General features: G+C 45.5%; 1 protein-coding gene and 1 long non-coding RNA gene across 3 annotated transcripts in view; one reads left to right on the plus strand and one right to left on the minus strand.

The window, feature by feature from the left end:
• The window catches only part of LOC117091787, a 29,911-nt gene extending 22,769 nt beyond the window's left edge, over positions 1-7,142 (minus strand). The window contains exon 1 of the long non-coding RNA XR_004440522.1: positions 7,060-7,142. This is a non-coding gene — a long non-coding RNA (uncharacterized LOC117091787). The remainder of the gene's footprint in view (positions 1-7,059) is intronic.
• LOC117091786 (zinc finger protein OZF-like) overlaps positions 1-12,330 on the plus strand; it is a 47,647-nt gene that overhangs the window by 29,699 nt on the left and 5,618 nt on the right. The window contains exons 1-2 of one of the 2 annotated variants that reach the window (XM_033224561.1): positions 7,368-7,506; positions 8,227-8,297. In XM_033224561.1, the coding sequence (XP_033080452.1) occupies positions 8,289-8,297 (9 nt within the window). In that variant the 5' untranslated portion in view covers positions 7,368-7,506; positions 8,227-8,288. Of the gene's footprint in view, positions 1-7,367; positions 7,507-8,226; positions 8,298-12,330 lie in introns of those variants that run through there. The other variant, XM_033224562.1, reaches the window with a different exon arrangement.

The following is a 12,330-nucleotide window of genomic DNA, read 5'->3' on the forward strand; positions in this document are numbered from 1 at the left end:
CCCAGTCTCTGCTGGCTTATATGGTTTCTGCTGAAAGGTCCATTGTTAGCATGAGTCATATCCATGTGGCGGTGTCCCCATCCAAATCTCATGTCAAATTGTAATCCCAAATGTTAGAGGGGACACCTGGTGGGAAGTGCTTGTATCATTCAGTTTGAATTCTCACGAATGGCTTAGTGCCATCCCCTTGATGCTGAGTGAGTTCTCACAAGATCTCATTGTTTAAAAGTGTGTGGCACCCAGGAATTCAAGACCAGCCTGGGCAACATGGTGAAACCCTGTCTCTACTAAAAATACAAAAAGTTAGCCAAGTGTGGTGGCACGCACCTGTAGTCCTAGCTACTTGGAAAGTTGAGGCAGAACAATCTCTTGGACATGGGAGGCGGAGGTTGCAGTGAGCCAAGATCACGCCACTGCACTCCAGCCTGGGTAAAAGGGTAAGATGGTGTCTCAAAAAAAAAAAAAGTGTGTGATATCTCCTCTTGTTCCTGCTTTCACCATGTGACATGCCTGCTCCCCCTTCACCTTCTGCCATGGTTGTAAGAGTCCTGAGGCCTCCCTAGAAGCAGATTCCACTATGTTTCATATATAGCCTGCAGAACTATAAGCCAGTAAGTCCTCTTTACAAGTTACCCAGTCTCGGGTATTTCTTTTTTTTTTTTCTTTTGACACAGGGTCTCACTCTGTGGCCCTAGAGTACAGGGGTGTGATCTCAGCTCACTGCAACCTCTGCCTCCTGGTTTCAAGCAATTCTCCTGCTTCAGCATCCCAAGTAGCTGGGATTATAGGCCTGCACCACCACACCTAATTTTTTTTTTATTTTTAGTAGACACAGGGTTTCACCATGTTGGCCAGGCTGGTCTTCAACTCCTGGCCTCTGGTGATCCACCCACCTTGGCCTCCCAAAGTGCTGGGATTACAGGAGTGAGCCAACACACCTAGCCTCAGGTGCTTCTTTAAAACAATGCAAGAATGGCCTAACACAGAATGTTGGCATAGAGGAGTGGAGTATTGCTATAAAGATATCTGAAAATGTGGAAGCAACTTCAAAGCTGGGTAATGGGCAAAGATTGGAAGAGTTTGGAGGGCTCACAAGAAGACAGGAAGATGAAGGAAGTTTGCAATTTCTTAGAGACTGGTTAAGTGGTTGTGACCAAAATGCTAATAGTAATATGGACAGTGACATCCTGGCTGCTGAGGTGTCTGATGGAAATGGGGAACTTATTGGGAACTGCAACAAAGGTTATACGTGTTGTGCCTTAGGAAAGAACTTGGTTGAATTGTGTCCATCCTTTAGGACTCTGTGAACGTTTGAACTTGAGAGTGATGATTTAGGTTATTTCGCAGAAGAAATTTCTAAGCAGCAAAGTGTTCAAGATGTGGCATGGCTGTGTCTAACAGCCTATGTTCAAATGTGTGAGCAAATAAATGACCTAAAGTTGGAAATTATATTATATTTAAAGGGGAAGCAGAGCATAAGAGTTTGGAAAATCTGCAACCTGGCCATGTGGTGGAAGAGAAAAGCCTATTTCAAGAGAAGAATTCAAGTGAGCTGCTGAGCAACCACTTGCTAGAGAAATTTGTGTAAGTAAAATGCAAACAAGAGCTGATAGCAAAGACAATGGGAGAAAGATCTCGAAGGTATTTCAGAGACCTCTGCAGCAACCCCTCCCATCACAGGCAATCTGTCCATCCAGTAAAGCTAGAAAATGGATGAGGGAATGAACTGCTGGAGAGTTTCTGGGCTGGAAAAAAATCCTTAAGTCAGGCAAAGAATAGATTGAGGAGACAGAGAACCTGAAGGGTGACAGCACTTTTTAAAGGTCACTGGTCCTCTGCAGGACTTTTTGAACTAAGCAAGGTAGAGACAGTTTACCACATGAACTCGTGTTATCACTCATGAAAGTTGAGAACTAAATAGAATAGTTTTCAGCTATTGTTTCTCTTCTCGCTTCATTTCATTCATTTGATCCTCAATCGCTGATACTCTTTTTTCCAGTTGATCGAGTTGGTTACTGAAGCTTGTGGATTTGTCACGTATTTCTCGTGTCATGGTTTTCATCTCTGTCATTTCATTTATGACCTTCTCTGCATTGATTATTCTAGCTATCAATTCTTCCACTCTTTTTTCAAGATTTTTAGTTTCTTTGCGCTGGGTACGTAATTCCTCCTTTAGCTCTGAGAAGTTTGATGGACTGAAGCCTTCTTCTCTCATTTCGTCAAAGTCATTCTCTGACCAGCTTTGATCCGTTGCTGGCGATGAGCTGCGCTCCTTTGCAGGGGGAGATGCGCTCTTATTTTTTGAATTTCCAGCTTTTCTGCCCTGCTTCTTCCCCATCTTTGTGGTTTTATCTGCCTCTGGTCTTTGATGATGGTGACGTACTGATGGGGTTTTGGTATAGGTGTTCTTCCTGTTTGATAGTTTTCCTTCTAATAGTCAGGACCCTCAGCTGTAGGTCTGTTGGAGATTGCTTGAGGTCCACTCCAGACCCTGTTTTCCTGGGTATCAGCAGCAGAGGTTGCAGAAGATAGAATATTGCTGAACAGCGAGTGTACCTGTCTGATTCTTACTTTGGAAGCTTCCTCTCAGGGGTGTACTCCACCCTGTGAGGTGTGGGATGTCAGACTGCCCCTAGTGGGGGATGTCTCCCAGTTGGGCTACTCAGGGGTCAGGGACCCACTTGAGCAGGCAGTCTGTCCGTTCTCAGATCTCAACCTCCGTGTTGGGAGATCCACTGCTCTCTTCAAAGCTGTCAGACAGAGTCATTCGCGTCTGCACAGGCCTCTGCTGCTTCCCCTTTTGTTGTTTAGCTGTGCCCTGTCCCCAGAGGTGGAGTCTACAGAGACAGGCAGGTTTCCTTGAGCTGCTGTGAGCTCCACCCAGTTCCAGCTTCCCAGCGGCTTTGTTTACCTACTTAAGCCTCAGCAATGGCGGGCGCCCCTCCCCCAGCCTCGCTGCTGCCGTTTCAGTTAGATCGCAGACTGCTGTGCTAGCAATGAGGGAGGCTCCGTGGCCGTGGGACCCTCCCGGCCAGGTGTGGGTATAATCTCCTGGTGTGCCCGTTTGCTTAAAGCACAGTATTGGGGTGGGAATTACCCAATTTTCCAGGTGTTGTGTGTGTCAGTTCCCCTGGCTAGGAAAAGGGATTCCCTTCCCCCTTGCGCTTCCCAGGTGAGGCAATGCCTCGCCCTGCTTCAGCTCTCGCTGGTCGGGCTGCAGCAGCTGACCAGCACCAATTGTCCGGCACTCCCCAGTGAGATGACCCCAGTACCTCAGTTGAAAATGCAGAAATCACTGGTCTTCTGTGTCGCTCGCGCTGGGAGTTGGAGACTGGAGCTGTTCCTATTCGGCCATCTTGCTCCGCCCCAGTTTTCAGCTATTGTAAGCCAATAATAAATCAGACTGTCCATTGATATTACCTTTGCTTCACTAAGAAAACAGGATACTACTACAGACACATCAGAATGACTAAAATTTAAAGAAAGACAATATAAAGCCTTGGCAAGGATGTGGAACAACTGGGAATTATCATACATTGGTAGTGAACATGTTATATGGTACAACCACTTTGGAAAACTGACAGTTTTTTAAAAAAATTAAACACACAACTATCCCATGACCTGACCCCTATTGCAAGAGAAGGGAGTGCACATGGTCATAGAGAGATGTGTTCATATAGCTTTATTCACAGCAGTTAAAAACTTAAAACAAGCTGAATATCCATCAGTGAGTGAATGCATAAACTAACTGGTATATTCATGCAATGGAATGCTACTGTGAAATGCTACTAAGACTGTTGACATATACCCTACACATAGGAATCGCTAACATTAACAGAAGCCAGATGCAAAAGAATACATATGGAATACTATTCTTTCTAAGGCCAAGAACTAGCAAAATGAATCTATGCGGATAAACCTCAGTATAGTGGTTACTCTAAGGGGGTGATGAATAGGAAGGAACTCAAGGGAAGTTTCCAGTGTTATGGAAATCTTCACCTTCTAAGTGATGGTTACATGGGCATACGCATCATCATGCTGTATGCTTAAGATATGTACATGATACTTCAATAAATCATTTTTAAAAGAAAACATCCATTCCTGGAAACAGAACAGACACAACCACACATAAACAAGAACACTTTGTTGTTCTAAGAATGTTCTTCATTTAAAGTCATGGTTTGGCCCTCCAGTTGGTAGTGGAGGCCCTCCAATTCCTATGACTTGATTAGTGATTGTTGATCTTGAGAACATGTACATAATGGAATGTGTTTGGCTATAGAAAAAGATGAGATTTCTTTCTGTCTTAGCAATCTCTTTAGCAGACTGCCTGTGGTACATATTGGATTCTGGTGTAATGTTTATTCAATAATAAAACTGTTTTCTTTCCCTTCTACCTTTGTAGCGAGGTTTTATGGGTTGGCAGGAAGTTTCCGTTTTTATTTCCTCAACAATAGACACGCAGTTTCCCTGTACAATATGGTTAAAAGGCTTAAGCAGCTAAAATTCACTACCTGCTATTAAAAGATGGGTCTCATATGGATACAAAAGTGAACATGTTTAAAGACATTACTGAGACTTCCAGTTTCTGGTCCAGCAAGGAGCTGAAGTCCTCACTGTATCCTAACAACAAATAAAAAGCTGAACAAACTGAAAAATCAGCAATTCTTCTTAGATCTGTCAAATAAGTGAGGTCATAAGGCAAGCTACTGCCTCCAGAGTTGGAGACAGGCAGACACAGAGAGTCACAACTTACCAGAGCAGAAACTCACAAGCAGAAATCTTTGTGCCTCTCCAGGAACCAGAACAAGGTTAGGAAATCCTGAACCGTAATTGATGGATTGCTGGATGCTGAGTGTGGTTAAGTCTGAGAGTTAAAAACTCCAGGAAGACCTTGCCATGGAGCTGTCTTTACACTTTCATGATTTTCATCTCCAAGGACTCTAGCAGGTTCTCACAGTGAAGATCTGAGAAAAGTCCCCAGCTGATCCTGACAGGGGAAGAGGAAGAGTAGCCATTTTGAAATACACCAGAGCATTCTGTTCAGTGCTCTGGAGAGAAACCATTTTATCAGAGCCTACCATCTTGGCATTTTATCAGTGTCCAAATTACTTAGAAGAAGGAAAATAAACTCTGGTCCCCTCTTGCCATCCTGTCCCACTTAAGGGGAAGGAGGGTTTTACTGAGAAGCACTTGTTAAATTCATAGTCCCTGGGCACAGGATAAGAGACTGAAACCTTTGGGAGGCCGAGGCGGGCGGATCATGAGGTCAGGAGATCAAGACCATCCTGGCTAACGTGGTGAAACCCCATCTTTACTAAAAATACAAAAAATTGGCTGGGCATGGTGGCGGGTGCCTGTTGGCCCAGATACTCGGGAGGCTGAGGCAGGCGAATGGCATGAACCTGGGAGGCGGAGCTTGCAGTAAGCCAAGATTGCACCATTGCACTCCAGCCTGGGTGACACAGCAAGAAGCAGTCTCAAAACAAAACAAAACAAAAACAAAAAACAAAACAAAAAAGACCGAAACCTTACCATTAAGACTTCTTGAAACCATTAATTGGGAGGTCATTAGGCTGAGATGACTCCAGTATCCTGAATTCTTAACCTAAGAAAACCCAAACCCAACTCAATGTAACTGGCCTTAACCAATCAGAAACCACCAATTAACCTCCTACTATTGGCTTTCCACTGGAATGAGCCAAATAAGGCTCTACTCTAACCAATCAAGTATTTTTTTTGCCTTGTTTCTGAGTTCAGCCTGTAAAAGCCTTTCCCTCATGCCTCTTCAGAGGGGCCCTAAGCTGCATGTGGTCTGGCAATACCCAATTCATGAACTGCTATCTGCTTATATAAACTCTTTAAAATTTTAATGTGCCTAAGTTTATATATTTTTTGCAGACTATAGAACACTTCCCCTCTCACAATCAAATCTTATCACCATGTTACTAAAGACCTATCATGCAGCCTATTTTACCAAGTACATCACATTCAGCTATCAGGAAAAAATTACAAGGCACTCTATAGGCAAAAAACACAGCTTGAAGATTTTACTTAACTTATTAATGAGAAAAACTGGTGACGTGAACTAACTCATAAGAGAACCATTCCTCCAGCTGAAAAAAAAGTCACATTTATAGATCAAGAATATTAAAGTGGCTGGCTGCAGTGGCTCATGCCTGTAATCGCAGCACTTTGGTAGGTCAATGTGGGAGGATCACTTGAGGCCACGAGTTTGAGACCAGCCTGGGTAACATAGTGAGATCTCACCTATACTTAAAAAATTAGCCAGGCATGGTGGCACGCACCTGTAGTCCCAGCTACTCAGGAGGCTGAGGCAGGAAGATAGCTTCAATCCAGGATGTCAAAGGTTGTGGCTGCAGTGAGCTATGATGGTGCCACTGCACTTCAGTGTTGGCAATAGAGTGAGACGCTGTTTAACAACAACAAAAAAATTTAATTAAAATGATGTGCAGCAGCAAAAGAGGCAAAAACTGGCCTCCTCCCAAATGGAGACGGAGGAGGGAAGGAAACTGAGCCTCCTCCAATTTACTTTTGTATAAACAAGAAGTAATTTGAACTGCCATCAGCGATCCACAATGTGAGTTGATAAATAGCTCAAAACAATGACAAAGTAGAATCAAATGACCTGGAAGCCCATAATCTAAATAATGCACGGAAGCACGATTTCTCCATTCATTGCTTATTTTGTGCCAGGCACATGTATGAGCACTTAATCCTCACAACACCATTAGCTGAGAAATATTGTTCCATTGCCACAAGAGCAACTGAAGCTCATAAAGATTAAACAATAAAAAGTCACACAGCAGACCCACTCTATAGCTCAAGTATCAACAAAACACTCACAGAGATGCACATAGGGTCACACATCAAATCACACAACCTCACGGAGAATGGGCCTAACCTCACAGAGAATGGGGCCATCAGATACACCAAAGCAGACGCCCGGCGGTCCCACTCACCTCTAATAACAAACACTTTCCCAAACTTAAGACGCACATGTCCACGCCAATGTATTATCATAGGCCCTTTCCCCACCTCTTAAAGCCTCCCACGATTCATCCCTCAGAAGGCAACCGCTTGGTTCTCTGTGCTCAGGCGCGGCGTTCTCCTCACCTCTAACGGACAGAAAGCCACGCCTCCAAGGCGGAGTTCACGCACGCGTACTCAATCACCAGCGGAACCGCCTCCGCCGCGCTCGGCGTCGAGGGCCTACGGGACGTCAGTACGCATGCGTACTTTGTGCCCCAGGTAGCTTGTCTCTTAGCCGGGGACGCCTCTATATTCCCGTCTCTGGGAGCGGGGTCCTGGGGCTGCACATGCGCACTGCGAGTCCTCGCCTACTCCCGGAAACCACTGCGCACATGCGGTGCGGCAGCTGCTTCAGATCAGCGGGCTCCACGGACGCCTGGGTGGCAGCGTGGCCGTTTCTTTTTTCTTGGACGGTATTTTCCCAGCGCCCCGCGGAGCCTGGGCCATTAGGAGGTTTGTGTTGCGTCGGGGCGGTCTGTCTCAGAGGCACTGCGGGGAGGAGTGGCCGGCTGAATGGCTGGAGGCCCAGTAATCCGTGCAGGCGACCCGGCCTGAGTGTGGAGGAGGCGGGTGCCTGACAACAATGCGCGCGCGAGCTGTGTGTTGGCGTTTGTGTACACAGAGGGCATTATTAAAATTACTCTCTGTGGCCGGGCGCGGTGGCTCAAGCCTGTAACCCCAGCACTTTGGGAGGCCGAGACGGGCGGATCACGGGGTCAGGAGATCGAGACCATCCTGGCTAACACGCTGAAACCCCGTCTCTACTAAAAATACAAAAACTAGCCGGGCGAGGTGGCGGGCGCCTGTAGTCCCAGCTACTCGGGAGGCTGAGGCAGGAGAATGGCGTAAACCCGGGAGGCGGAGCTTGCAGTGAGCTGAGATCCGGCCACTGCACTCCAGCCCGGGCGACAGAGCGAGACTCCGCCTCAAAAAAAAAAAAATAAAAAAAATAAAATAAAATAACTCTCTGTGTGAATGGTTCTATCCCAGAGTAGGCGACTGGAGCATTGAAAAAGGCCCAGTTACAGTTTTAGGAACCAGAGCTGCACGCTAAACAGTGTTTTCTTTTGACAGTGAAATCTGTCGTTCTTGGAGTTTGTTAGGAACGTGGTTGAAAATGGGTGGCAGTGGGTTCGAGAATCTGGTCACTGAAGTTTTCTTCCTTCTCCTTAGCTCTGCATTTCCAGGACCCGGTCACTGTTCAGGACACTGTTCCAGCGCAGTAGTCATTAGCCATGTCTCAGGTAAGTTTTTATCTTCTTTTCGTGCAACATCATAGGTTTTAAGTCCTGGGCACATCTACTTTTGCTTACTTGGGTGGTAAAGACTGACACCGGGACAAGGTTCAGGTCTTTTCATTCAGCAACACATGGGATTATAGGGACCTCTGAGTCCATGTCTTGTACTTTAGTGTTCATTTATTCACTGAATGAATTAATGTGAATCTCCACTGTCACCAGTCTTCTTTTAAGCACTATGTGGTGGGTCAAAGATACTTTCCCTGGAGAAGACGAGAGCCTTTATCCGGGGACTGTCATCTTCTTGAAGTAGAGGTGAATACTCAGTCATCTTTGACTTTCTTTACTGCTCCAGACTGAGAGGACGCATCATAGAAAATGCTAGTGAGTGGTTTAGGCTCAGTTATGGTAATCTGCCTTTGGAAATTTGGAGGAATGGGAATGTGATTGATGTCTTGAGCATGAAGTCCAGGTTAAAGTCAGGCCATTTATTCGGACATTAGTCAAAGATAGTGTTTCGGATCAAAGGTTCCAGTTTGAAGTTGGGCAGCTTAAAATAGTCACAGGCTTCATCTGTGGAATTCTGGGAAACACCTATTGGCTTTCTGTAAATGAGGAACAAGAAGTATGCTGCAAGGGACAAGATGGATGAGCTGGCTCTATTTCCCAAAATAGAGTTCTCTTCAGGGTATTTGCATGGTCTCTGAAATTTTGTGCAAATACAACCAGATTTGATTCTTAGCCTGCTAAGTGTAGTCACCAAGACATTTTGTTTGAAAAATAGATTTTCTTCTCAAAGGGGAAACATATTTTCTTTCTTTTCTTTTTTTTGAGACGGTGTCTCGCTCTGTCGCCCAGCCTGGAGTGCAGTGGCACGATCTCGGCTCACTACAAACTCCGCCTCCCAGGTTCAGGCCATTCTCCTGCCTCAGCCTCCTGAGTAGCTGGGACTACAGGCGCCCGCCACCAGGCCTGGCTAATTTTTTTTTTTTCTTTTTTTGTATTTTTAGTAGAGACGGGGTTTCTTTTTTTTTTTTTTTTTTTTTTTTGAGACGGAGTCTCGCTCTGTCGCCCGGGCTGGAGTGCAGTGGCCGGATCTCAGCTCACTGCAAGCTCCACCTCCGGGTTTACGCCATTCTCCTGCCTCAGCCTCCCGAGTAGTTGGGACTACAGGCGCCCGCCACCTCGCCCGGCTAGTTTTTTGTATTTTTTTTTTTGTAGAGACGGGGTTTCACCATGTTAGCCAGGATGGTCTCGATCTCCCGACCTCGTGATCCGCCCGTCTCGGCCTCCCAAAGTGCTGGGATTACAGGCTTGAGCCACCGCGCCCGGCCGAGACGGGGTTTCACAGTGTTAACCAGGATGGTCTCGATCTCCTGACCTCATGATCTGCCCGCCTCGGCCTCCCAAAGTGCTGGGATTACAGGCGTGAGCCACTGCGCCCTGCCTATATTTTCTTTCTTTTAGGAAAACAGGCAGTATTTTCCTTACTCATTCTGTTTCGGATTTTGAAGCATTTCAGATTAGGGATATTCAACCTGTATCTTTTGGTGATCTTTTAGAAGATGTAGTTGTAGAAAAAATACTGGCATCTGGGCACACCTGTAGTCCCAGCAACTTGGGAAGCTGAGGCAGGAGGATCACTTCAGCCCAGCATTTCAGCACTGTAGTGCAGTGTGATCACACCTGTGAAGAGCCACTGCATTCCAGCCTGGGCAGTATAACAAGACCCCTCTCTCTTAAAAGAAAAAGAAAATACTGGCATCTGAAGAATATCAAGAAAAAATATTCATTAAAAATATTGTAGTCTGCCTCATTTATGGTGACAGAATTCAAGATAGCAAGAGGTGTGTCTTGAAGCAATCTTGGAGAATCTTGGAGGTGCTGGTAATACTCAGTTTCTTGATCAGGGATCTGCTGATGGGTGGATTGTTTGTGTAAATTGATCCTATTGGACATGAATTCATCATATTGATCATGGCTTACTTCAGCCTCAACCTCCTAGGTTCAAGCAGTCCTCCTGCCTCAGCCTCCTGAGTAGCTGGGACTATAGGTGTGAGCCACCGTGCCTGGCTAATTTTTTAATTTTTTTGTAGAGACGAAGTCTTGCTGTGTTGCCCAGGCTTGTCTTGAACTTCTGGGCTCAAGCAGTCCTCCTGCCTTGGCCTCCCAAAGTGCTGGTGTGGCAGGCCACGTCTCACCAAACACAGGTCTCCATAACAGCTGTTTCAGTACTGACAGGTTAAATATTAAAAGCCAGTACCCTTATACAGAGGCTGGAATGTAACAAAAGCCCACCAAGAGTTTTGCCTTGGCCTTTCCTGGGCCTTAAAGCATGACAAAATAATGAAGGAATTCTTAATTGGACCCATATAGGATGAAACAAGTCTCACTGGGGGGTCTGAAGCACGTCCCTACGCCTCCACAAACAAGTTTATTGGAGCTCTGAAGGAACTCCCCAAACCACCGTGGTTTAGCAGGAGACAAGATAAGGGTCATCACTCCAGCACCTTACACCCATTTAGATTAAGTAAATTAACTGAGGCTCCAGAGGAAGGTCTTCAAGACTCAGTCTTTGGTTATAGATTAAAAGAAGTTAATCACTTGTCTTTAGATGAATGCACACCTACACATAGATATATAGCTTAGAAGGTATATAAGCTCTGGAAAACTTTGTAATTTTGAGTTCGTCTGGCAGTAATTTCCAGGTCTTCTCCCTGTAACTGGCTACAGAAATAAAAACTCCCTTCCTCCCCAGTTCATCTGCATCTCATTATTGGGCCTCAATAAATAGCAGCCTGACCTTCAGCTTAGTCCAGGAGCACTGGGATTATAGGTGTGAGCCACTGCACCCAGCGATACTGAAGATTTCTTAAACCCCACATTCAAGTGAGAAAAGAGGAACCTTCTCTGCCTCATGTTTAGTACAATAAAGTTTCAATAGCTTTTGACCTTTGTACTGTTGTTACAGATGGTGCAGGGGTGTATCTAGAAGGGACAACACAGGGCAACTGTATATGATTGGAGTAATTGGGAATCATAGTTGTATTATGAGTTGATGAAGTCCCAGTTGATATTGGAAAGGAAAACTAACCATAGGCTGGGCATCCTCAGGTCTTCCCAGCTTCTTCAAAAGTAGCTGAGGATGAAACCTTCTTCCTTGCTTCTGTTGCACACCCTGATGGAGGCAAATAAGGTGAAGTAATAACACATCTGCTGCAGTTTTCGGACCATTACATCTACTACCCTAAAATGTAGCTGCAAGAGCAAGGACTACTTTATTTCCTATGATTCTATGGGTGAAGAATCCACACTGAACTCAACAGGGTGGGAATGATTAATCTCTGATCCTATGATGCCTGCCGGGGCCTGAATCCCCAGGATGGCTTCTTCATTCATACATTTTCTATTGAGCTAGAATAGCTGGAGTCATATATCTGGGCCACAGTTCTTTGCTGCTAGCTGAGTCCCTCAGCTTTGTTTGATGTAGTCTCAGAATCCCTCACTCGCCATTGGGAATGTCTCATTGGCTTTTCTTATGTGTGACGAGCCCCTATGTGGGCAAAACAGAAGATGCCAAGCCTTCCTAAAGCTTTCACCTGGAACTAGTTAGTGTTACGTCTGTCACATTCTGTTGATTAAAGCAAATTATAGGTCCAATCCAGATTTAAAGAAAGGAGACTATATTTTGTTTCAGCAAAAAAGTAATTTGTAAGTTATTCTGATGCTCACACTAAAGAGCCATGATAGAATTGATCATGACTGGCTTTCGACAAAGTCAGTGTGTGGTCATACTATGAATATGTAAGATTATGAAATCGACCGGGCGCGGTGGCTCAAGCCTGTAATCCCAGCACTTTGGGAGGCCGAGAAGGGCGGATCACGAGGTCAAGAGATCGAGACCATCCTGGCTAACACGGTGAAACCCCGTCTCTACTAAAAAATACAAAAAAAAAAACTAGCCGGGCGAGGTGGCGGGCGCCTGTAGTCCCAACTACTCGGGAGGCTGAGGCAGGAGAATGGTGTAAACCCGGAAGGC

Source organism: Trachypithecus francoisi, unplaced genomic scaffold, assembly GCF_009764315.1.
Source record: "Trachypithecus francoisi isolate TF-2019V2 unplaced genomic scaffold, Tfra_2.0 Lachesis_group12, whole genome shotgun sequence".
Classification (NCBI taxonomy): Eukaryota; Metazoa; Chordata; class Mammalia; order Primates; family Cercopithecidae; genus Trachypithecus; species Trachypithecus francoisi.